Source organism: Aedes aegypti, chromosome 2, assembly GCF_002204515.2.
Source record: "Aedes aegypti strain LVP_AGWG chromosome 2, AaegL5.0 Primary Assembly, whole genome shotgun sequence".
In the NCBI taxonomy this organism is placed as follows: Eukaryota; Metazoa; Arthropoda; class Insecta; order Diptera; family Culicidae; genus Aedes; species Aedes aegypti.
In genome coordinates this window covers 230623973-230651953 of record NC_035108.1, presented here as the reverse complement: position 1 = coordinate 230651953, position 27981 = coordinate 230623973, and the positions used below count along the sequence as shown (strand labels likewise).

Genomic DNA, 27981 nt, shown 5'->3' with positions numbered 1-27981 from the left:
TAAACTTCTCAGACCATTTTCTTCATGCCTACTTTTTACAGATGGGCCTGATTTGTGATTCACGGCAGTATTGTCGTCAATCATTTCGTAGACGATTAGGTACATGTATATTTTGATCTACATTTTGTTTGATTACTCATCTAGGTTGATTAGATGATCGAAGGAATAACTTGTTTTCAAAATAAGGAAACTCACCGATGAAAAGAAGGCAAATTAATCAATGAAATGTTAGTAGTTACACTTCAAACCACTTTTTTAAAAGCAAAATAAGGAAAAATTATATGCCCATTAGGCGTGTGTCTAAACCGCAAAATGACACAAACCGCGAAATAGTTTACAGCGGAATGGTTTACCACGAAATGTTTAAATTCTGGACAAACATTTGAAAAGGGCCCAAGAGGTCTTGAGCCTTTTTTAGAAACGTTGCTGTTGAGCCCTTTTTAGCCCGCCCACGCAAACTAACACCACTATCAGAAAGATTGGTGTTATCCAGGCCCATGACAACCATATATCGATACACAGTGTTCTTCGTAGCCAGGATGTTCCGGGCGATAAGTGAATATCGCCCACTGTCAGTTGTAAGAACTGTGAAAATAAAGACCAGTGTTTTGTTTAATTGTTTGCTATGGTTTGATTATCAATTTTTGATATTGTTAAATCAGCTAATAATGTGCCAAAATGTGGAAATGTGCTAATAATGTGCCGATGGTTTTGGAAGGAGAGCAAACATTAAAAGGCATCCTACAAGCCTCCAAGCAAGCAATCAGTGATTTGATTGCGACTCTTGCTCGATTATGGATCATAAACATTAAACAAAACTTCGCATTCTGATTGCACTCTCGGTTCAAATTACCCGAAAATGGGTAAACACATGGAGATGTTGACTACGCTAAAAGTCGTGCCGTGCCATGGGCCTGGTGTTAGCTCTTCCTGATAGTGGTATTGGTGAGCGTGATCGAGTTGAGTTGGGCTCAACAGCGACTTGCCAAGCCAATGTTTACCAATGTCGATGTGCCCTTTTGAAATGTTTGTCCAGAATTATGTTCTGATTTCGTTTATATATATATATATATATATATATATATATATATATATATATATATATATATATATATATATATATATATATATATATATATATATATATATATAGCTATATAAATGCTAAAATCTGTCTATCAATATTGATATACTGAAAGATAGATGTGAGCAATCTTGCACAAACCTACAGCGCATTGTGATAATTTCCAACAAATTTCCATGAATACAAAAATACCTCTAGTTTTCGAAACTGAAGTATTTTGCAATTGACCTTAACATATTCATGTTATGGTACAAAATAATGTGGTCATCCCGAAGACGAACCAGTCAGCCGTGGGCTGAAAGTGTCGTAAATAAAGTTTAGAATAATAATTACAATTTCCGTGTCCGCCCAGCAAATAGACAAAAAAATCAAAATGCATTTCGGAAATAATTTGCTAATTGTTTCTCTTTTAGTTCCAATAGAATCGTAAACATATCTAGGTTTTTTCATAATGAAAATTGTAGAAATGGCAGCATTTTGAATTTTTATCTATAATCTATTTACGTTCATTCATGATGTATGACAACGTAAATATAATATTTGCCCCAAAGTACTGGAACAAAGATATATTTTTCTAATGGGAAACTGAAGGTCTATATTTAAATTGCTACGCCAAAACGTGGTAGCCTAATGAGTGTAGCATAATGTTGAAAAGAATTATTCCAAGCTGAGCTAAATTGTCTTATTCGCTGTGATTTTCTTTTTATAATATATATCGAAGCATATAAATAATTCATATTCTATCTTCACAGGTGCGGTACCGTTGCTTCCTTTGGTGTCTCACCACCCGGATCTCGACATGGTAGTCAGGAGTCTTTGAAAAAATACAATGCAATAAATACGCTTAGCTCATTACATACACCTACATCAGTTACAAGGGAAGCCGTTGTAGCTGCTCAAAAAAAGAAAGGCATCAAATCCAGTTTAGGACGGCTATTTAGTAAAAAGGAAAAGGTAATTGTTAGCTGTTCATGTTTATATTCTATTCCTTCATTTAAAACCAGTAGTGTCGATGTACCAAAACCCGATCAACTAAGAACAAATATTCGTATAAAATTGAAGAAACTGGCTTTTTTGTTTTTAATATCGCTTGAGCCACTATTGAAACACATCAAGTATCAGAAGGCCCGCTCCAAAGGCACGGTCCCGACCATTTGGGAGATTTGTGCCATCGCCATATTTGAGGCCTATTTCATCATCTACCCGATTGGAGAGGGAAGGGCAGAGAAAGATGGAAGGAAATAGGAGTGGGGTCCCTTGAAAAGGGAAGATTGCATAAGCGAAATGAGAGCATGTAGCTCCATACCACAATGGGTTTGAACAGCGCCCTAAAAACGGGCACTAAAAAACGCTTGAGCGTAAATAGAGCCTATAGCTCATTACCACAGCGGGTTAAGCGGGTTAAGAATAACAGAATGTCCTGAAGATTCAGCCTTCTGAATTCAGTTTCACTTAATAAGTGTTTACCAAGTAATTGGAATCGTATTTGCGTAAAAACTGGACAGTTACATATCCACGGTAAAAAATCAGCATGTTCGATTGAATAGATTGATCACTTGACTCAATTCAAAACATTACCCGTAACGCGGGTAGATCACCTTTTCGTGGTGCGTTACGGGGTAAGATCTACCAATTTGAACTCTAGTCTCATCTTGTTTGTCGGGCTAGGGTAATATGTTCTGGTAATTCACCTAGCAGATGGTTAAAGACTCGGAGTTGGTCAGTCCCGAGACTACACTTGAAGCCAGGATAACAATCATGAGTATTATCTCAACAAGGACTGTAAGTACTGGTAATTCAAGGACTCACGTGAATTCTGATTACTAAACAAATTTTCTAGCTTGATTCGGTTTTGCTGCTAGCATAAAGCCCCTTTTTTCTAGTATTTTTCTGGGACTAAACTAAAAGCGAAACAAGGATGTTACTAGAGTTCCGTTGCATGGTCAAATATCAGTAGTACCGATTTGGTTGCTCAGAAATTTAATCGATTATGTTTGCTAAGGGGCGCGCCTTCGCTGAGATGTAATTTTCCATGAAGGGTGTAAATAGCGGGACCTTTTCATCATAGTCGATTTTTATCAATATCTGAGGAATCAAAACAAAAACTGTACAGAAATCGATGCTTCATTACCTATCAATGGAAATGGAGTAATGCGACATGCACTATACACTAAGGATACGGGTAATGCCACAAAAGATCTAAATACTGGTCGCAGTGGCGCATCCGAACAGAGAAAAAAATTCAAAACACCAATCACCATGATTTGAAGAGTTCTAACTTTGGATTTGCTCTACTGTCTCTAGAACAAGAGTATGAAGTGAAAAGTTGTTGATTTTGAATATCATGTCTTTTGTGTGAAAGCAATCAGCTCGTGTCTTTTGTGTGAAGCGACAGCTCGTTGTACACTCAGAAATAAAAATAGTCACAGAATTACTAAAGTTTATGCATTAATGACTATTTTCTATCTGCCTCTCTTTCATTCTGCTGTGAATTTTTACACTAACTGTCATTTCGACTGGGTTGAAGCTTAGCGATGCTTCAACCCAGGTGAATTAACAAATAGGAGTAAAATTCCCTGCATGATAAAGAGAGGCATATAGAAAATAGTCATAAATTACTAAAATTTAGTCATTTTGTGACTTCCCGTGTTTCTGAGTGTAGATAGTGATTGTGATCAATTCAACACCTTTCAACAGATGCGAGTTGGTGTCGAGGTAAGACACTAGACTTGCACTCCGAAGATTGGTGGTTCAAATCTGGGTGAGAAGGAAATGTTTATTTTAACTTTTTTTTATTTCAAATCAAAACATGCAACGTTGAATTCAAGTGCTGTTACCTTGATTTTGTCAAGATTGAACAGTAGTGCAAATCCAAGTGCAGAACTATTGATAGCATGGTGCCTATTTTTTACCGTGCCAGATGGTACGAAATTCCATAATCGGAGTCACAACTATCACACACAAATGAGTCAGTACGCTGAATATTTTCCGTGTGATAGTTGAGTCGGCAGAGGCCTGTCAACGCTCTGACCAAGAGACTGCAATTCTGCTTTGACATTGCATGTACAATATCAATCAGGGCCAATGAAGTCATGCGATACTCCATCGCGAGCTAGATCATCAGCCAATTAATTTCCAGCAATGGAAGAATGGCCAGGTACCCATACAAGGTTTACAGAGTTGACTGAATTCAGTTCCTCAATTTGATTTCGACATGCGATAACAACCTTCGACCTTGAGTTGGCTGAAGTAAGAGCTTTTATACTGCCCATAAACGCATGTCAATCCCATGTTTGCTGTATTTCCTATGCACATGAGACAATAATGAGTTTATGGGCAGTATGGCAGCCTGACTATTTGAGCAGAAGTATATTGCTGTGTGCGTTTGAAATGCAAATATCAAATGCGGGAACACCAAATGCGGTAAGATTTTTTACAAGCAATGCGATGTCAAGGATAGATTTTTCTTGCTAGGGCGGCGGTGATTTATATAACCGTTGCTAGGTGTCCTTTGATTGTTTTGTGTTACCGCATTCGAAGGACGTTTAGTCGAGATTTGCATCTCAAATGCAAACAGCAATATGACTACCCATTACGCGATTGCACTGCACACATAAGAGCAAATATTTCCGCCTGATAAACGGTGCAGTGTGTACCAAGTGAGTAAAACTGATTCAGCCTTAGCTCACGAGAATATACACCAACACCAGCTCTACCTACAAGATGGGAGTCATCAGTGTAACATACTATATTGTTTGATATACTTCTTTCCAAATAGTCCACTCTTCCCGTAAAGAGAATTGTGTGATAAATGTCCTGTAAGGAAAGTGACAAGCAATTGTGAAATCACTTGGAGCAAGGACAATTTTGTCCCAATTCACCGAAATTGAAAACCCTGGGCTTGGAATTATATTTTCCAGGGAGCGATGAATTTTGATAATTGATCGCTGTTGTTAGTAGTGCACCGGGTTGCGGATAGGAGCAAAGGGAGATCAATAGCATCTACCTAAAATAATAGAGCAAAAAGCCGTTCCTTGATTAGGTAATGTTTAGCGATCTTCTATGGTGTTCTAGTACTATAAAATTCTTCACTCACTGGGAATTCTGGCCTTGATAATATCAATAGTGATAAAAGCATAAAATAATACCTAATACTTAATAAGTAAAATGTAGCTTCAATGTAGTAATAAATGAAATAAAATCAATTTTCTATACTTGACAAGGTTTTGAAGACAATCAATGAGTGAAAGAACTACCTATTAGAAAAGCCACATCAGCTAAGGCTATACATATACAAATGTTGATCATAGGGTCATGGCGAGCATTCGGTATGTATGTCTATGACTGATTCTTATCTAATAGGGGCACTAGAAGACCACGCGGAAAATTTCGAAACAAATTATTTTTATACATCGGTCTTACGATCCGAAAGGCTCAGCTATGCTGCAAAGTTTTTGTAAGCTATTCATTACTACTGTTTAATTGTTTATAATTCTAACAAAACTACATAATTAACTCATTACTAATCACTGTTCCTATATTCTCTTTTTCTCTCCTTCTTATCTGTTGCATGATTATGAGCATCACTAATATAATGCATGAGCATGCACAATAAGAATAATTTCAGGATTGAAAGCAGTACATGGATACCTGGATAGAATACCTTCGAAAAGGATGCTCAAAATAGAATATTTCTGGTCAGGGAAGTATTATCATCAAGGGTATGTAAAATTTTTCCATTTCCATTCCATTCCAAATGACAATATCAAATATTTTTATATAAATCAGCATCGTGAATCAGTGCAAAAACAGATAAAGTTTGTAAAGTTATCACCATCGATTGAATTGCGCTCTTTATAGTAATGTTCAACCAGTATCAAAATCTCCTAAAGCGTCGCATCGTGCCATCAGCAGCCCTTAGCATCACTCTCATATTGTTATTACTTGGTTGTTTATAAAATTTCTAGAAAGCGATCAGCATATTCTTTCTTACTTGTACAATGGCCGATCTATTTGGAATTTTAATAAGTCAAATCAAACTTCAAAACTCAAATTAAATTGCTTTCAGCACATTTACATTTTGCAGCATTAATCGCATTACTGTGTCAAGTCTTCTCCAATTCCCTGTACCCTACCCCAACCCTTCTTATCATTTCCGATGGTGTTCAAGTGGTCCGCATAGACTATTACGGCCATTACCTATCCCTTCCCCCGGCTTTGGACTGACTTGCGCTCTCATTGCCCCACCAAACGCTGCAAAATGAAAATGAAATGAAATTCACCGAAATTGAAAACAACAAAGTGTGTGTAAATCATCGATTCACTGGATTTTTCTCCAGTAGATCCAGTACCCATAAACGGTAAGAGCAAGAAAGTGTTTCTTGTTTAAGATGTATGTGTAGTGGCACAACGTCGAAAAGAAACTCGAACGCTGCCGTGGGAGTTGTAGAGAACGCACCAGACTTGATGGCGATGTCTGGTGCGTTCTCTACAACTCCCACGGCAGCGTCCCCATCATCCTTTGGAGATGGCCCAATTTTGATTGGATAATTCTCACTTCGCCCTTTTACCACCACACAAGACATCCATATGCCAATATTGGTCGAACAACTGTTGTGTAAATCCATTTGATATACTTGGGTTTTGGGCACCAGGTTTTACCAAAGGTTCGCCGGCATTGACCGAAGGCCGTGCAAGCTTTTTTGACTCTGAAATCAATGTGAGGTGTCCATGGAAGTTTAGAATCTAGAATGACTCCGACATACTTTACTAGATCCGTTACATTAATCTCAGTGCCAAAAAGTCGTAAAGGTCGAATTCCATCGCGGTTTCGTCTTTCCGTGAAAAGAACAATAGATGTTTTATTCGGGTTAACTGAAAGGCCATATTGGCGACATCAACTCTCGGCTAGCTGAAGAAAACTTCGCATCAGGTCGAATCGAGTGGTCATGATCATACCAACTATCAAAGCTAGATAGTCGTCGGTAAACCCATAAGTTGGAAAACCGCAATTATTGAGTTGCCTCAATACGAGATTCCACAAAAGTATGGCATCGAAAGACACGTTATCAAAGGCACCCTCAATGTCCAAGAAAACACACAAGCAGGGTTGCTTCTGAGCGAATGCTTTCTCAATATCGTATACAACTTTGCGTGAAGGAGTCACAGTGGACTTTCCAGATTGATAAGCATGTTGATTCACATGAATAGGCATGTTTGCCAAATAAACATCATCAACATAATCGATAATGCGTTCCAGACATTTCTCCGGGGACTCCTAAAACGCAAAGTCTGCGCAGTTACATTTGAATGTTCAAGGAAAATGTAGCGATGATCAGATGAGATTATGATTCCTCATCTGATACATGCCAATTCGTCAACTCGTGACTGATTCTATCCGAGCAGAGCGTTATGTCCAACACTTCTTCTCTAGCAGATATCATGAAGGTTGGGCGATTGCCTATGTTAAGTAATACAAGATCTGTACTACTTAAGTATTCCATCAGACTGGAGCCTCTCAAATTGATATCTGAGCTGCCCTAGATAATGTGATGAGCATTTGCATCACTGTTCACAATCAGCGGAAGGCTTTTTGTTAACTCAGAAATGAGTGTAGCAACGATTGCGTTATTAATGAGCACACAAGCGCGGGCATGGAGCGCGAGTTTGCTGGAAGTAGCAAAAACTGGGTCCACAAGATTACCTAGATAGAAGTTCCCTTTACGAAAGTAAGGTTCTTGAACTAGTGCCACTTGGGCTGTACCATTTTGCATGAGTCTGCAAAGATTGATCGTTGCTGTTCTTTTATGCTGAAGATTGATCTGAGCTAACCTAACCGTAGCCACTACCCAAACAAGGCAGGATTAAGCTTTTTGCAATCTCAGCACGAAAAAGACCAGCAGCGAAAAAAAACAGATCGTTATCTATTGAAAGTCACCAAAGGCGAAAATTACATATTACACTGTGTAAAACGCATAACGCGAAATTATTATTAACCACACTGTGTTGTACGGTGGGTGTCCCGTACTGAAATGCAATGCTTTGTAGTGAATGCTACTCTGGACATTAACTGCACTGTTCAGTGATTTTTACCAGATTATCGTAAACTTGTACTCGGTTGAAAACCGTTGGTGCAGTTCTCAATTCTACCATGAATTCGGTAGATTATACACTCAAAATAATCCAAACGTCAAGGCTATGTGAAAATATACGTAGTTTTTTTTCCATCGAATCATAGATGATATCGAATGGACTGATGAATTTTTCTTGATTCACAGTAGTTTCACGTAGCAGCTACGTTATGTGATCGTAACTTCTACAAAGCGTGTTGTTGGATTTGATAAATTTTACCCGTGAAATCTACAGGAAGGGGCTTTATTACTGTGATAATAGATTTTGTTTTAATTGATTGCAAATATACCTGAATGACACATATTAATTTGAAAGTAACACAAACGTTTATTCATGTTCACCTACAAAAGAGATTGTATTGTAGTGGCTATGTGAAACATCCTCAAGCAGATCATAATGACACTAGACACTGTTCTTGAGGTCAAACCCGGGGTTGCTCTTATTGCCCCCATTGCCCTTTTTGGTTTAACTCTTTGTGCAACTCTCGATTCATAGACTCTGGTTTGCTGGTCTGCGGTTTCGAATAGTCTTCAAATCACTGCGGTTCTAAACAGTCTAAGTCGCTAACGAAATAGGTTTATAAGTCACAAGATAAGCAACATAGCATATGCTTGCCTTACTAGTGATTTTTAGTATTTTCTTTTTTCTTTTGCAAAGTTAATTGTTAAAGTTCAGTTGAAAAAATACTGCTGTGCACAGAAAACGCCAACCCTGTGGTATCAAAATATGACAATCTTTGAAAAAAAAAATCGAAAACCCAATTTCAGTGACTTTTGAAGATCATAATTACCGTAGTCCGGGGTATCGTTGATCAGCGGGGTAACATTGATCGGAATGATTCATCTCGTAAAAAGTTCGCATCATCATTTATTGGATGAACATTTCTAAATCATGAATGGTGCTTCGCTTTCTCATATTCTTAACTAATGAAAGTGAAGATTTTTGCAAAAATTGAGTTTACCTTATACCTATATTCCTGAACTAATGAAAGTGAAGAATTTTGATAAAATTGGGTTTACCTTATACGTTAGTTTGTCAACTTTTCGAAACAATCATTTCAATGGTTAAGTATGACACTATCGAAGATCCATATCTCACTCTGCACACGATATGAACAAGAAAAATGCGGTTCTCACTAGAAACGATTCCGTTGTCACAACTTTCATAAGTATGCTCAATAGTGTGGGACAGTCCACTTTTTGGATTGCATTTAGGTCCCGTAACAACTGTGCAAAATGGCATCGCCGAAAACGATTCCGTTGTCACAACTTTCATAAGTATGCTCAATAGTGTGGGACAGTCCACTTTTTGGATTGCATTTAGGTCCCGTAACAACTGTGCAAAATTTCAACTAAATCGGAGAAACTATATTTTAGCGCCAGCCGTTCAAAGTTTGTATGGGATTTACTATGGGAAAACTTATTTTTGCAAAGAAAAATCGCCAGATGTCGCCCATTGACCTCTATAAAAATTCTGAACACATATTTCGATAGGTATTTTTACAATGCAGGATATTGCCGAAGACCGCGAAACAATCTGACACTTGTGAAAACAGTTATTCAATGAATACCTATTGGCAAGGCGACGTTGATTAACACGTAAAGGAATCCCAACCAAACGGAAGAAACAAGATCATAACAGAATGTGTTCCCCTGATATGACTTTTTTATATCACCAGTTGTTACAAAACATGTACCGTTAGTAGTTAAAATAAAAAAAAATCTAACAAAATTTGCCCCAAATTAAACCAAAGTATAACAAACCCTGTTACAATTATATCAAAATTATTACAGAATGTGTTGCAAGGATGTTACAAAATAACAAAATTATTGCAAACTATGTTACTGTTTATGACATCGGATATTATTTGCAACAACCTATAAATGCGATGCCAAAAATATATCAATGTTGTTATAAATGTGTTACTTAAAATATAACAAGTTGAGAACAATGCGCTATATTGATAGCAAAATTTTATCAAGTTCTGTTATTTTTAACTGCTATTGATAGGAATTTGTTATAATCTTGTTATGTGCTTCTGGTCGGGATAACAATAATAACAAAATCAGGCAAAATTTCCAAATAGTATATGCTTAATAACTTTTTCCACGAGCTTCGGATTGCTTTGCGGTCTTCGGCAATGTTGTTCATCATAAAAATACCTATCGAGATCTGTATTCAGAATTTTTATAGAGGACAATGGGCGACCTCTGACGATTTTTCTTTGCAAAAGTAAGTTTTCCCATAGTAAATCCCATACAAACTTTGAACGGCTGGCGCTAAAATATAGTTTCACCGATCGAGCTGAAATTTTGCACAGTTGTTATGGGACCTAAATGCAATCCAAAAAGTGAGCTTGAGCGAGAATCTAAAATTTTCATATAATCGTGTCCCAGGCTAATGCTCAATTAGGCAACATTAACGAATTACTGTTAAGGTAACACGGGAGACCGTGTTATTTTCCCTATCTTTTGTCTCACTCTAACAATTATCATCAAAACTTTGTGGAAGCAAATCTCGAGTTTTAGTGAACCGATGAAGCTGAAAATATATTGGGTTGTTCACTACATATATAGAATCACAGTGATACATTTTCGCATCGATATATGGAGTGGTTCTTGAGATTTGCTTCTTCAAATGGATAGGGTGATTATGATGACGTCCCGTGCGGCCTAAAGAATGTAGAATTCCCTTAGGCAATTGCCTACATTTAGGCGTATTCCCTGGTTCGAAATGTTTTTAATTTTAAAATAACTCAAAAAGTAAATGACTAAGCGTTTGGCCTTCATATTCGGCTTCAGGGGCCATGATTTAAGTAAGTAACGACATTTTCAATATTACCGAACGTTGTTTACATGGGTGATCAATGTTACCCCATATCAGCTAAATGAAAAATTCTATCGAAATGTTTTTTAAACATGCTTAAATCTTTCAAAGAACAAAATACAGTATACAGTCACGAGCTATGGGTGGCAGTACTTGTTTTAAAAATATAAAATTACAACATTTGCATTTTCAACCGAAACATACACTGAGGAAAAAATATTTCGATTTCCATACGAAACGATTATGAAATTTTACCAAAAGAAAATATTATAAATTTCATACAATGGCGCTATGAACGAATTAGCTTGTGGTATGGTATGAGTTTTGCAGTACAGTAGTATAGATTCCATAAAAGTGTCGTATGAAATCTAAAGATAATAAACGAACATCAAAGTGTACTTATATGAAGCTCAGTATGTTCAAGTATGATCTTTATATGAATATATATGTAATTTATTTCATATTATTATATATTTTGCAATATTTTAATTATAACAAGAGGTGTTCTCGTAGTTTTCTTAAATGTATACAACCAAATTTTAAAAAGGAAACAGCCCATTATCAGAAAGTATACATTTTATCATTGTTTAATAACAAATAAATAGTTTTTCTCCCAGTTGAAATTGTCATCCAATCGAATTTTGCCGTTGTAAAACTGGAAAAAGCTCGGTGCCAAGCTTTTAGCGGAAAGCTTCTTCGTCACTATTGATAAGTTGGACAGATTCTGAAGAAGATAGTCGATTATCAATTACTGAAACATAATATTGAACCTAATAAACAAACTCACGTTTTCGATGCCACGATCAAGAAAACTTCGTATTTCCATTCTGTTGCCATTGCACGAGACATAGTTTAGCCCGAGCCGCCATATTTGCTCCACTCAACATAGAATTATCGATATTAACAAATGAATTTGAATATTATTCTTTTACTATTTACCTCTAAACATAGCCATCGTTTTCACCAGAACTTTACAACTCGCGAGCTTCATTTGTTCAAACGCCATTTTGTTTCGTTTTGATGCTCGGTTCATAAGAAAAACGTATGATATTTTTCAAACAAGGCTTGCTTTGGATTTCATAAGCACATCGTATGAAATGTTATAGGACCGCGTATGAATCTTGAATCTAATTCGTATGTTCTTCATAAGCGAGTTATGAAAATCATACGCGTCGTATGAAATGTTTTTTCAGTTAAGAAAATACTGTTTCATACGAAAGGTATTATGAATAACATAACTTCAGTTTCCTCAGTGTATAAGATATATTTAAAAAAATGATCAATATTACCCCGGATTACGGTAGTTAGTTTCATGTTATGTTACGTAAAAGAGAATCATAAATCAGCATCTTGTTAGGGGTCATCCAAAAAAGACGTCCATCATTTGGGGGAGGTGAGTGGGGTTTCTATGAAAGTGTGACAGCGCATGTATTAGGTATTGCAAAAAGCGTGATAGAGGGGGAGGGGGGTCTAGAAATCCCGAAAAACGATGGACGTCATATTTGAATCGTCCCTCAAGGCTAAGTAGCCCGTCATTCGTTTTAGCAGCCATGTTGACTTTGCAACTCATAAGGTAAAACTCAGGCCCCATTGTTAATATTGATTCGGAAAAGTATTAAAATATACGCTTACATACAGAAAGTATGCTTATACTTTTTCAGTTATGTTAGCGCAAGACCAATAAATTTTCTTCAATTCGTAATCGTGAGGTGAATCTGTTGCAATTATCAATGTTGCGTACACATTTCAATGACGGCCTACTTCGCCTTGAGAATAAGGTCTAATAAGCCATTTTATGAGCTTAAAATTTTTGTTACCACATGATAACTTAACGTTTTCTGTGCAGAACAGTATTTTTCATATAAGAAAAAAAAACAAACTGAATTTTTACACTTCACTTTGCAAAAGAAAATGCTAAAAAAAACTACTAGTTCGTTGAACTCTAAAATGTTGTTTATCTTGTGAAAGTTTGTTGGCGATGACGTTCTCATATCTTTCTGGGCATATTTCTACCCGGTTTCCATGTTTCATGTTACTAGTAGGCTAGTAGGTAGATGAAAGAAATTCTGCCGTATTGTGTTTGATCCGTTGAATCTGTTGCATGCTCATTTGTGGGCGATTTCTTACGCGCCATACAATTTATTTTCAATTTTCATACCAAAAATCTTACCACGGGAGAAGTGGGGGTTGAAAACCCCTGAAAATTGTCTTACGTAATTAATGGATCGCTCTTATCGTGTTTTATATCAAAAGAAAATATGATTCATTTTGTTATTTTATATAACTGAATCATAACAAATATTATTACGTTATTACTTTCTGTACATGGAAGAAATGGCCAATTAGGGGCCGTCCACAAATGACGTAGCATTTTTTCACTGATTTTTAACACCCCCCTCCCCCTCGTAGCATATTAAGCACCCCCCCTTAAGTTTTTTAATTTGTTTTCCTCTGCGATTGGGCTAAAACGACACATTAAAATCCAGAAATTCAAGTTTGATATTAACTACTGACTGAAACGTCAGGATAATCCGACGAATGATAGTTTGATATACCGTTGCGCTCAAAAATCATTTGGAAAACAGTTTAAACCAACTTATTTCCTATTTAGGTAACATAATTTTGGTTCACAGTTTAAATTTAAATTTAAATTGATTTGCAATAATTTTGCTATTGTTAAAACCAAAAACAAGTTCGGATTGATAAATCTAACAGCAATGAGTAAAGGTTCAAAATATTTTAAAACATATAAAAAAAAATAATTATAGGGTAGAAGCACTAGATTTCGCCCCCTTAAACCATGTAATCGCAAGAATTATTAATTTCTGACTCTATTAACCAATATCAAATAATGTTATTGGGTTTATTCAACTATTCATCTATTATTTTACGTTGATCAAGCTGCAGAGTTATCCAAAATAAAGTTTTACTATTCAAAAAAGTATGATTTTTGGATTGATGGTGTGCTTTAATTTTCGTCCCTCCAAATTCAATCTTCGCCCCGCCCATGCTCTAATCTTCGCTCCCATTAATTGAAGTACAGGTTTTCGATAATTTAATCAAGTACTTATTATCTTTCTCACTTTTTATCTTCACTAGTACTTATCCTGCATATTTCCACTATGTCTTCTTCTTTTTGGCATAACGTCCACACTGGGACAGATCCTGATTCTCAGCTTAATTTTTAAAGAGTATTTCAACAGTTATGAACTAAATAGTTTATTTACATAAGTTGACATTTTTACAGTCGTATACCGTGTGGCAGGCACGATGATACTTCATGAACAAGGAAGTCAAAGAAAATTTCGATTACGAAAATATCCTGAACCGATAGGTAATCGAGGGGCGAAGATAAGAATCGTACGAAAACGTGCTTTAGTTTTCGCCACCCTAAAACAATAGTTTAAAACTGGTTATAATTTCTCGAATAGTTGAAAAAATCTATTCGTGTCTCTTGCTAATGCATGTCTTATTGGGAGGTAGAGCAGAGCTAATAAAACACAACCAATCAGGTAGAGAGAACGAATTCAACTGTACTTTTATTCAAAGCTCAAATGGAAAGGAAATGGAAAAAGTTCGTGATGTAAAGTCTCCACACGGCAGGGTTGCCATGCTATCACTCCTCCTCATCACGGGCTGACCTGAGGCCAATCCTGTCTCGCAGTATCTCCAGCTTAACACGACTCAACGGCTTAGTTAGAATATCCGCAAGCATATCTTCGGATGGGCAATAGGTCACGTCGATTTGTTCTTGTTCAAAAAGGTCCTTGACAAAATGGTATTTTGTGTCAATATGTTTTGAACGCTTGCCAATAGTTTTTGCTTGACTGAGCTGCTTAATGCAACTCTGATTGTCTTCAAAGATGCATATGGGCTTTTTCACTGATTCACCAAAATCTTTCATTAATTTTTTCAGCCACATCAGTTCCTGGCAGCATTCCGATAGTGAAATGTATTCCGCCTCGGTTGAAGACAATGCCACGCATGGTTGTTTCCTTGCGCACCAAGAGATGAGTCCACCACCAAAGCGAAACAGATATCCTGAGTTTGACTTCCGATCTAAGACGTTCCCGGCCCAGTCGGCATCAGCAAAGCCTTCAAGATCTCCGGCATCACCGCCCAGTTGAAGCTGCAGTCCACTCGTAGCTTTCAGATAGCGCAATGTTCTTTTTGCCTCCGTCCAGTCGGCTACTGTTGGGTTACTGACTCGGCGTCCTAGTATCGAAGCACTAATTCCAATGTCAGGACGGGTGTGTACGGATACATAAAGCAGACCACCCACAAGGCTCTGGTATTTATCATTATTGGGTAGCCTTTCTACCTCCTCCTTCAGCTGAATGTATCCCGGGTCCATTGGAATGCGAGATCCTTTAGCATCGTCCAAACCAAAACTAGCCACCATTCGGTTAATGTATGCTTGCTGGTTTAAACAGTAACCGTTTTCAGTTTTAGTGACCTGTATTCCCAAAAACTGTTTAACATCTCCAAGGGCGGTCATTTGGAACTTGCTGTTCAACGCTTCAAGAATTTCCTCATACTCCTCCTGGGTGCTTGTGCAGATCAACATATCATCGACGTACACCAGAATAAACGTCAACTTCTTATTACGCCAACGCACGTACAGACACGGATCAGCTTCTGCAGGCTTAAATCCCATCTGGTGTAGAGTCTCATCTAATTTGCGATTCCACATACGGGCCGACTGCTTCAGTCCATATAAACTCTTCCGTAACAAGCAAACTTCGTTGGGTTCTGCAGCAACGCCTGGTGGAATCTTCATATACACAGTCTCCTTCAAGTCACCGTTCAGATATGCTGTCTTAACATCCACGTGTTTTACCAGCATGTTACGACGACTTGCGATTGTTAGCAACATTCTAAACGTGACTTGCTTTGCAACAGGTGCAAAGATCTCATCGTAGTCAAGACCGAATCGTTGTTTGTGCCCCTGGGCCACTAGGCGCGCTTTATAACTGCTAAGCCTTCCGTGTTCATCAAGCTTTCGCTTGTATATCCAACGGCATCCAATTATTTTCTTTCCAGGCGGCAACTTGACCACATCCCACGTCTTGTTCTCTCGATGCGAAATGAGTTCATCCTTCATAGCGGTAATCCACTGTGCACTTTCGGTTCCGGTTGTGGCTTGCTTGTAGCTCCTGGGTTCCGATGACTGTGGACGGGCAAATCTACTGCTAGCAGAAAAACGATCCGGCGGAACGCCCTTGTTTGTCCGATTCGAGCGGCGTAGATCGCCACTGGATGGCTCCTCCTCAATCTCACCAAACTCCTCCTGAACCGCATCACTTTCATCGCCGTGCTCCGAAACGTTTTCTCCGCTATTACAGGCATCTTCATACATAGTGGGTTCATCTTCATAACCATGGAAATCTTCTTCTTCATATCCATAGAAATCTTCTTCATCCGATGCAAATCCATCTGGTGGTCTATCCATATGGCTCTCTGTAGTTGCAGGTACAGACACCGGCGGTAGTTCTTCCACAACGTGATCTTCTGGCGCGTCTAGAGTACTCGAGCCAGGGTTTTCTCTTGTGGGTAGAAACCTTGCATCGCGACTGAATACAATTTTGTTCGTTTTCGTATCTATAAAGCGCCACGCCTTATGTTGCGATGAATACCCTACAAAAGTCATTTTCACCGCCTTCGATTCGAGTTTAGTACGCTTTTCTTTCGGCACAAATACATAGGCTTCGGAGCCGAAAATTTGTATCATTCCAAAGTCCGGCTTTTCACCGCACCACATTTCGTACGGTGTCAACTGGATCGGTTTGGTAGGTAGCATGTTTTGAAGGAAATTGGCTGTGCTAACAGCTTCAGCCCAATACCGGTAATGCATACCAGCATCAATAATCATGCAGCGAGCCATCTCAACTAATGAACGATTTTTTCGCTCAGCTACGCCGTTTTGTTGCGGCGTATAGGCTGTAGTAAATTGCTGCAAAATTCCTTCATCCTTCAAGAAACGAACCAGCTCCGTTGCACGGTACTCACCGCCTTGATCAGATCTAATCATTTTTGGTGGTTTACCAAATCGTGTCTTCATACACCGCACGAAGTCTTTGATTGCCTCAACAGTTTCTGACTTTTTGTGCAGGAAATATAACGTGGTGTATCGGCTAAAATCGTCGATAAGCGTTAAAAAATAGCGGTGACCACCTGGTGTGACTGTGTTCATGGGTCCACACAAGTCACTGTGCACCAGGTCAAGAACGGCTTTCGATTTGATTTTAGCCTTCTTGGGAAATGGAAGACGAGTCATTTTCCCTTGCAGACACGTTTCACAAGTGATATTAGAGGAACAGCTACCTACCTTGATACCAGTCGCTAGCTGCTTATTCTCCATTTCTCGTATGGCTTGGACATCCCTGTGTCCTAGTTTACGGTGCCACTCATGTACACAGTGTTTTCCGCAACTTTGCTCCATCGCTGCACCCGCTTGTTCCGCCAATCTCAAGTGGTAAAGGCCCATATACCTGGGGGCAACTGCAGCAATCCGACTTCCTCTTGATATTGTACATCCTGTTTCACTGAAAGTAACCGTGGCTCCTTTTTGCACCAGCTTGCTCACTGATACTAGGTTCATATCGAGATCCGGAACATACAAGACCTCACTTAACACGATTTGTTTCACTTTTGAGTCTTGTCCATAGCAACGCAATTTGCAAATTCCGATACCTTTCACATCAGCACTTTTCCCGTCCGCGACCGTAACTGATTTCGGAGTGTCATCGCGCAATGTATCCAACGATTGGAAATATCCCTTATTGGTGCACATATGTGAACTTGCGCCCGAGTCGATTATCCAGCCGTCGACCGAATTCGAGACCGCACTGTCACTTACACCGAACGCGAACACGTCTTCTTCCGATTTTGCCAGTTTAGCTTTTTCTGCTTTACGATCAGACTCACTCTGGCTTCGCGCACTTTCTTCTTTATTTTTCTTCGTCAAAAGCTTGCAGAAACGCTTTTTGTGTCCCGCCTTTTGACAGTGATGGCACACAATATTCTTCTTCTTGTCTTCCGCTTTCATGGCGATGCCTTCTGCTGGTGTTTTCTCCTTTCGCTTGAGGACCTCGTTGACGATTTTGCCTTTTACGAGTTCCAACGTCAAATCGTCCTCCGAACGGTTCTCCAACGTAGTTGTTAACGCATCGAATGAGCTAGGCAGGCTACGAAAGACTAGAATCACTTGCAAATCGTTGTCCAATTTGGTTCCGGCATTCGCAAGCTTCTCGAAAAGATCTTCATATTCCTGCAGATGCTCCACAATGTCATCGCCCTCGTGATACTGAAGGTCACAAATCCGCTTCAGAAGTTGCACCTTGGAAGTCAACGTTTTCTTCTCGTGTTGTTGCTTCAAATTATCCCACACAGCCTTCGCGGTCGTAGTGTTCCGAATATGGCCGTGTTGACTCCGAGAAAGCAGCAATCCGATTGTCGCACGCGCTCTCTGATCTGCTTCTTCCCAAGCAGCGATCTCAGCCGCGTTTGCGCCGTCAGCAGCAGGTTCAGGCTTCACTCCCGGCGAAACGTACTTCCACAATCCTTCTCTTACGAGCAGAAATTCCACTTCCAGCTTCCACGAGTCGTAATTTTCATTGTTCAATTTCGCAATACCCGTTCTCTCCATTTTCAATTTTCGCGATCACACTTGAAACGAACCGAAAAATTGCGATTTTCAATGCGCACGAAAACAAAATGGCTAACACCGGCCCATAACCTATTGGGAGGTAGAGCAGAGCTAATAAAACACAACCAATCAGGTAGAGAGAACGAATTCAACTGTACTTTTATTCAAAGCTCAAATGGAAAGGAAATGGAAAAAGTTCGTGATGTAAAGTCTCCACACGGCAGGGTTGCCATGCTATCATGTCTTATCAGAACTATTAACTTTTTATAGATGAAATGACGGAGATGAACCAGCCTAGGGCTTAAAATCTCCTTAATAAAGCTATAATAATAATAATAATAGATGAAATAGTTATCTTAATATGTTTTCCTTGCCTTTTAAAATAGTCGCTTTTCTCATTGAACGCAAAAAATAGCGTATCATCTTTTCAACATTTTTATATGTGCTTATTTGGCGGTTTAGAAGATTGCTTTAATTAGTAATATTTGGAAACTAAGTATATTTTATTCCAATCTTTTATGTAAGTTAAAAAGTAAAACATTTTTATTTTATTACAATCCAGAACAAGCTAATGTTCTATCAGGGGGGCGAAAACTAGGGAGGGGGCGAAGATTAATACATCTACCCTATTAGGGGATTTTTTTTAATTATTCGCGGTTAAAAAACAGATTTCCGTGAATATGATCAACAAAATATCTTAATTTATAAAGGATCTCCGTGATTTTTCGCTAAATTCAAATCCATTAAGCAAACAGTGGCTAGATAGAGAAAAAATAACAATTTTAATATTTGAAATTAGCGATTTTTATACGAGCATCTTTATTAGTATTTCAACTAAACTTCATTATCGTCACCTATACTGAAATATTCTTACACAAATTGAAGGCAAATAAGTTCAAGAACACCATCATTATTGGGAGAATTTGTAAAGAAATACTGAAATAAATTTGTAATGAACAACTTAAATGAAAATAAAATGCACGAAAATCCTGAAAATAATGGTAAATGAGGATTCTGGTAGTCCTGGGAAGATTCAGATTATAATCATCCAGGATGTTTCATCAAGATCATTGATATATCAAAACGAATTGTTGAGTTGGCTGAGTGGAGGCCTCCTGTAACGTTGAACGCACTAAAATATCTTGTTTTACTATAATAACGGTAATATGTATCTAAATGAGCATATTATACTCTTTTGAGTAAATAAAGCTCCAACAGAAAATATGAATTAAAGTAAAACAGTTGATTCTATGTGTTGTTAATAAATGGAAAAACAATATTTTCCAAACCAATAAAGCATTGATTTTTACTTAACTTTACAAACTTTTAATTTGTTAATTTATAAATAAACTATCGTAAAAATCTGTTTGGTTTTCAGGAAAATTATAAATTTCTTAGAAATTTTTGAATTTGTAATATTGATGTTTTGAAGCGGAATCATCATTTTTAACTTAAGTTTAAAAATTCAGACAAAGAAGTTTGATTAAAAACTGTTTGTCATATTTTTCTACTTTTTTACCGAAATTATTCAAAATGCTACGTCTACAAGTTGGGACCCCTCTCTCCCCCTCGTCACACATCGTCACAAATTCGAGAAGACCCCCCTCCCCCCAAAAATGCTACGTCATTTATGGACGACCTCTTATAAGCAATATTGCTCAAATCTTTATAACAAATTGTGTTATTATTATGTTTTAATTGATTCAAATTTAAAACAGCTTTTGTTATTATACCTGATTTTGTTTTAATCATGGCAAAATTTACTCCACCAAATCAAAGTGGGTCTAATAAAAATAAAATTAAATATATTTGTTGTTACAAATTTTGATAAAGTGTCAACACAGTCTATGAATGGGGAGTTGCGCAAAGAGTGAAACCTAATATACCTATCGAACTGTCAAACCGTCTACCTATCAACAGACCAGCAAAACAGATAGGAGCTATTTTCGAAGACGAAGAAATACAACCATTCAAAGTAGTCTCTTCGCGCAACTCTGTATATATAGACTCTGGGTACCACTCGTAGACAACATAAGAACAAAAATTCATAACGAAATCTGCTATAAGGTACCGTAGGGCAAGTGCGTAATCAACATCGTATGGTTGAGATTTTTCAAATCGTAAAATAAATTAGATCGTACATATATTTTAGCTTGACTCCCACCAAATATAATCGATATGCTAAAATTAAAAGGTGGCCCATATGACCATATTGTCCCGTCTACATACTGCTACATTAAAGGTACTCACACACTTTCTTTTGTTTTTCTTTACAGTGCAAAGCCGGTAAAGATTCCTCTATGCCAGATGGATCGGTCAGCATGATGTCCATGAGTGGGCTATCACTCATCAGCGATGCCGATTCAAATTATGATACCATTACTGTGTATAAAATGCCTGGAAGAACCACCTCTATTGATTATTGTAGACAGAAAAAAAAGTAAGTTTTATTACAGCTGTTACGAATAATTTCGAAGTCAGTTTGCAGAATCACCCTTTTTTGTAACAATTTTCTCTGATTGAGATTAAAAGAAGTACCCAAAATCCAGAGAATTTTGGAGCAAAATTTATGAATTTTAAGACGTTTCTGATTGTTATGCATTTTACTACCTGTCGGATGGCTAGTATGCAGTATTGTTTTATAAACAATTCACATTTTAAATCATGATCATGTTCCGGGTTCCTGGTTCCTGTTCTAGACATAAATCGAATGGAATTCTCAGTGAAATTCGCTGAGGATTTGCTGAAGAATCTTCTGGATGAATACTTAAACAATTTCATGGAGTAAATGCTGAACGAAATTTTATAGAATGCCCTTGAACAATTTCTGATAAAATTCCAAGAAATTATTAGAGGCATATCTGTATGAATCATTGAAAGAATCTCTTGAATAATTCCATGAAGAGCTTAAATGAGAATCTTTGGCAAGATTCCTGATGGAATCACTCGAATTATTTTAGAATGAATTTTTAGTTTTATTCATAGAATAAATACTTGATAAATCCATGGAAAACCGTGCTGTTCAAATGAACTCAAATTTCTGAAACAATCTATGAAGGCTGCTAGAAACTTGGAAATCCTAGCAGATATTCATGGGCAAATTTTAGGAGAAATTATTGGATGAATCACTGGGGAATTTCTAGGAACCGTTTCCGGAAAAAGAGAAATTCTTAGAAATATCCTTCAATTAACCCTCTAATACCCAACCCCGCCTTTAGACGGGTACACTTTGGAATTTTGCGTATTTTTTGTAGCTCGGAAATCAAAATGATTTTATTTTTGGCTTAAACCTTGACTCATAACACGCATATAAGAAAAGTTTTTTATGACTTTTCAAACTTTTTTGTATTTTTGAAAATTGTTTGAAAAACTATATTCTTATATAACCTACAAATGCATATGGTTTATTTAACGTGTAATATAAAAAAAATCGTACCTTTTATATTTTGCTACGATCAACCTATCATAGAAAAAGAGCTTGATGGTATTAAAATATTTTCAAACCTGTTTTTCCGTTAATTACACGGAAAATAAAAAAACAATCCAGAAAAAAAATAAAATTTAATATTTTCAAAAGTACCGCAAAAACTTGAATTTTTATTATTGCTAAAAATTAGTAACTAGAAGAGGATTCAAGAAAAAATGACAAAGGATAGGGATGTTCAAAAATAAAAATTATAGGGGAACATGGTCCAATTCGGACCTAGTAACAGTTTTTTGGCCATATATTTTCAGCATTATGTACGGCATGAAAAGTTTTATGTTTTCTTGAAAGCCTGATTTAGCGCGCGGACTTTTGTCTCAGAGAGTTTTGTGATATCTCCTACCAGGACACGGCTAGACATGTTTGAACGAAGTTCTGCAAAAGGTCCGAATTAGACCAACCCTGTTCTAATTCGGACCCCACATGTTTTAATTCGGACCACCCTATATTTTATCGTTTTTTTGCTATGGTAGTTATAAAATAAAACACCGATTTGTTTGGTATCAAAGCTTGTTGAACTTCTTCAGTAAGCGCAAGCATAACAAATTAATTCAATGCGCGAAAAATTCCAATTTAGTTCGAGTCAGAACCAGCTCAAGTAAAATGTGAATTTCATCAAAAAACATGGGTGAAATCTGAAACTTATTCAAAATTTAGTACAGTGAACTTTCCCTAACTCGATTTTAAACTGAACGTTGGACTTATTGGACATATCGAGATAAAGGAAATATTTTTTTTTTAATTATGGATCTTTTTGTTATTTTGACAAAAAACATAAAAAGCCATTTTTGCTTAAAATATAGTAAAATTTCAACAAATAAAGAATCATATCAGTGACGGACTTGATGTAGTGGTTGGAAAACACGATTATCACGCCGAGGACCTGGTATTGAATCCCATCCCCAAGGGTAGTCACGTATGATGTAAAAAGTTATTGTGACGACTTCCTTCGGAAGAGAAGTAAAGCCGTTGGTACCGAGATGAACTAGCTCAGGGCTTAAAATCTCGTTAATAAAGATAGAGAAAGAGTGAGAATCATGGCATGAAAATATCGGGTTGAAAAGGTTAACTTGTTCGGGAAACTGAAGGAGACAGCATCGAATCTTGGGACATCGAGTTGGAGAAGTATCGATATACTTACATTTTAGGGTCAAAATACGCTATATTAAAGTGATTATTTTCATGTTAAAAAAAATAAACATTATATAGGGTAAGAGAAAGTTGATTGTAATGTTCTGAGCACTCGTGAACGTTTTGTTTTTTGTTTCGTATTGCCATACAAATTTGGAACGCTGTATCCAAAATCGTCAGTGGTATTAATAGAGATTCTTTTCAAGTAGCTGATTTATTGATTACTTTTTTTGTTGACTACCGTATATCATAGATTTTTCGAAGACTTTTACTTTACCGCAACAGGAACAAAGGCACCCTCCATAAATATTACAACTTCTGTGATTTCTGGCAATATATAGCTTTTGAAAAAGACTTCGTTCGTTGAAAAAGCAAGAGGTCCCTATTGAACCACATCAAAAGGTCCGGATTGGACCAATACATATTTTGAGATATTCAAACTAGTTGAGCACAAACAGTGCATAGACATTTGAAAACCATATGGTCAGATGAAAGCTTAGGCTTGGGGGATTCGATTATGAAATAACACAGAAAGATTGGAGAATTATTGTCAATTCCAGAGGCTTGGAAATAATGCTAACCGATAGCACACTAAAGCCCTTCAAAACAACAAACTAACATAAAAATCAAACGAATTAACTGGAAGGCGTCAAATATTTTGTGTTAGATCCTAGGCAGACGGTGGATAGAAAAACGGTACACACGATCTTTACAATAGCGCCAGTATTGAGAAATGTTTGATGGTCCGATTTAGAACAGGGTCCGAATTGGACCACCTTCCCCTAAAAATCAAAAACAAAAATTCATAGATTTGCGAATAAAAATAAATCATTGCCCAAAACGTGTTTAGAACGATTTTAGATAACTGAAAATGATATTTAGATCGAAAATAAAAATTTGGGTGTTAGAGGGTTAATACAGGATGGCCACCAAATATCCATTTTGGAATTCCCGCCCTTTTCCCGGTATAATTTTCAAAATTTTCCCGGTTTTTCATTGAGGGGCTCAAACGCAAAGGGGTGATATTTTAGTCGGTTTTTGAGTTGAATATATTAAAAATTGTACTGTTTTCATGCTTTCCAATGGTATTATGGGGTGATTTTTCCATCCAATAGTTAAAACAATATTATGGCTCCAATATAATTAGTATGGAATGAAAATTTGGTGAAAGAACTTAAAAGTCGAATTTCTCAAAACTAGGTTTTCGTCATTTACACCTTTTTGCTTCTAAATCCCTCAATTAGGCTATTAGGAAAGTTTCTATTCTTGACACTTTTGATTCACTTCGACAAGGATTGGTTTTAAAAGCTCAAAAATATACAATTCCTAATTTTTCGTTTTTTTTTCTCAAAAAAAAAAAAATGAAAAGTTCGCTAATGTAAAAAAAGTTTGAGGTAAGGCTGAAACAAAGCCACAGAAGACGCAGATTTACTGCTTCAATTTTCTCAACATAGAAAAGAAGTCTACAATAACGTTTTTCAAGAAAATACTTTGAACTGATCATCCAGATTTTTTTTAATGTTTAGTTACTAGGTACTGTCAGGTCTCCTCCTACAAGATGCTGCCGCTCACCACAATTTATCAGCTGTCGTTTAACCGATTCATGTGAAACTCTATAGGTAATAAGTTCATATTATGCCACGGCTACAGACGAAAAACTAGTTTCATCCTATTGAAAATTACTGAGAAATTACAGTGGGAGGAAAGTGAGTGGCAGCGGCTAATAAGATACCTGACCATATGTGTTATGTGTAACCTAGAAAGGAAAGGCTGATTTAATACATGGGGGTTGAGGGTGTAGAAAATGGTAAAAAATTGCGTCAATTGCTATGGATTGCTAGAAGTGTCCTTAATTGCAGTAGGAAGTTGAAACTTCTGTTCTGTATGAGACATGGGCCGATAATCGCAGATTTTTTATCTATTATAAGATACAGAATAACCTGGTAATCTTAGAAAAAAAAATGCATTTAACATTACAAGAATATTTGTAAAAAGTTATATCCAATAATAAGTTTTATAGAAATATGATATCTAAAAAACTTTTCTTATCATTTTTAGGGAGCATGATTATCGTCACGATTTGTTAGGCGAAGCCATGAAAGCTGGAACTCCGTTTGCTCTTTGGAATGGTCCCACAATTGTTGCATGGCTAGAACTCTGGGTGGGTATGCCAGCGTGGTACGTTGCTGCATGTAGAGCTAATGTAAAATCTGGAGCGATAATGAGCGCCCTAAGCGATACTGAAATCCAACGTGAAATCGGTATTAGCAATCCTCTCCATCGATTAAAATTAAGGCTAGCCATCCAAGAAATGGTATGTTTGACGTCACCATCAGCGCCACCAACAACGAGAACAACGTTAGCGTTTGGTACGTACAGCTTACATTTATTATTTAAACTTAATATCTAAATCAAAAATAATGGCGGCATGTCATTTTTATTTAATCTCTTTTCCAGGCGATATGAACCATGAATGGATAGGAAACTATTGGTTACCAGGGTTGGGTCTCCCACAATATAGAACAACATTTATGGAATGCCTCGTGGACGCTCGAATGCTTGATCACTTAAACAAAAAAGATCTCAGAGGACAGTTAAAAATGGTAGATAGTTTTCATCGGACGAGTTTGCAGTTCGGAATTTCATGTTTAAAACGCTTGAATTATGACAAAAACATTCTCGAAGAAAGAAGAAAGGCGTCCGAAAGTTCTACTGACGATGTCTTAGTTTGGAGCAACGACAGAGTCATACGTTGGATTCATTCTATAGGTTTAAAGGTAAAGCAAATTAATTCCACATTTTCATCAATATCTTTTTACTAAGCATATTTATATTGTCTTGCAGGAATATGGTAATAATTTATTGGAATCCGGTGTTCATGGTGCGTTGATAGCATTAGATGAAAGTTTTGATGCTAATTCACTGGCACTAGCACTTCAAATTCCAACTCAAAACACACAGGTTTGTACTTGACTAGGAAATAGAAATGGGTTATATTATCACAATAGTAAAATGTATCATCACCACTATTAAGACCGTCAAGAAACGAAGACTAGAATTTTCTTAAATATATTTTCCTCAGCGCTTCGTATTTTGAAAATCATAAGAATGATATGCGTTATTCTTAAAACCAACATGCTACGATTGAAAGCGCAAGCGGCCCCTAGACGACATCAATACAGTCAGGTCTTCTATTAGACGCTGCCACCCACTTTACGCCCACCGCAATTTCTCGGCTACTGCCCTAGAGATGCTGATGAAATTTGGTAGGTAAAATCTCATACTATGCCTCAGTGACTGAGGGCCCTATTTTATAAGTCGAGTTGATCAAAAACGACTCGACTGGAGTCACTGTCGACCAAAAATTTCGCTCGACTTGGCTCTATCACTCGAGTTTATCGACAGTTGTCACTCTATGTGTCTGGATTACTATGGGAGTCGACAGGTGACATCTGAAATGCGCATGCTTACTTTTATCGACAATGACTACAGACGAGTCACGTGAATTCGTTCGAAATAGACCCATGAGGCTCAGTCACATATGAAAAATCAGCTTCATCCCTTGAGAAAATTCCGCGGGAGGAAAGTGGGTGGCAGCGTCTCCTTAAGGATAAACCGATTTTCACTGAATATGATCATTGTTTGTTATTCTAAATGACATAAAACCGTTTATATAACATGCTTTTTACCAAGGGGTTTAAACAAATCGTTGAATAAAATGGCTATTTTTGTATTATTTATTAACATCAATCAATTATTTCTCTTTTCAGGCAAGACAAACACTAGAGACAGAATATAACAAACTACTCGAATTTGCCACAGATAGGCGAATAGATGCTGAACAACTTAAATCCTGACACAATGCAAATATATCTAGTCTACAAGAATAACTTAATTAGAAGCTAACATAACTTCAGCAATTGTCATTAGTCATGCCACAAGGCAATTAATGTCGTTTTCGTTTTTAGGAACTGGGTCGGTGATCAATACATAAACAAACCAACGTCAAGTAAATTGTAGTTCGGTCGAACCTGAATCGGGTTGGGGTTGAAACTGTGATTCGGAACGGGTTGCGCCAGTTCCAACCTAGGTTCAAAAACGAATTCGACATAAGTAATCAATATCATCACTGTAAATATTGAATAAATTTTAAAAATAGTACACTCTAAACGAGTCAGAGCAAAACCTATTATGCTGTATTATAAACAGATAGGAAAAAAATGAAAATATTAAAACATAACAAGCAGTATTCAGAATCAAAATGTTTTATTTTTGTCCGGATTCCTATTGGCGATCAAAAGTGAGGTTGGGTTGCGAAAGTTTTTCAAATTGAAATGAATATTTACGGTTTCCTGTGCCTTAAATTGCGAAAGCTTGTCAGTCAAATGATTGTGGTGATTTTTCTTCCAAAGTTATCACGAGAAATTTTGATAGGGATGCACTAATCCCTATTCGAGAAGAGCGCCATCTATGCATTTCAGCTTTGCATTAGATCATCAATGGGCAAATTTAATGCGCCACCGTCATAGAGATCACTAGGGAAGAACCATCTATGCCAGTGATCCTCAGCCATGTTTTTTCAACCATTTTTATTCCTGATAGCGGATAGTTTACGTAATGGTTTTGTTTGATGTTGTCAATAACTTTGGGAGTAGAACAGCTTCCCGAAGAAAAAAT

General features: G+C 37.1%; 1 protein-coding gene across 7 annotated transcripts in view; it reads left to right on the top strand.

The window, feature by feature from the left end:
* The window catches only part of LOC5569985 (liprin-alpha-1), an 88690-nt gene extending 61130 nt beyond the window's left edge, over positions 1-27560 (top strand). For 6 of the 7 annotated variants that reach the window (XM_001658822.2, XM_001658820.2, XM_001658821.2 and 3 more), the window contains 6 exons: positions 1837-2038; positions 20966-21129; positions 25363-25673; positions 25762-26081; positions 26149-26265; positions 27075-27553. In XM_001658822.2, the coding sequence (XP_001658872.1) occupies positions 1837-2038; positions 20966-21129; positions 25363-25673; positions 25762-26081; positions 26149-26265; positions 27075-27161 (1201 nt within the window). In that variant the 3' untranslated portion in view covers positions 27162-27553. Of the gene's footprint in view, positions 1-1836; positions 2039-20965; positions 21130-25362; positions 25674-25761; positions 26082-26148; positions 26266-27074 lie in introns of all 7 variants that reach the window. The other variant, XR_002500398.1, reaches the window with a different exon arrangement.
* The last annotated feature ends 421 nt before the right edge of the window (positions 27561-27981 follow it).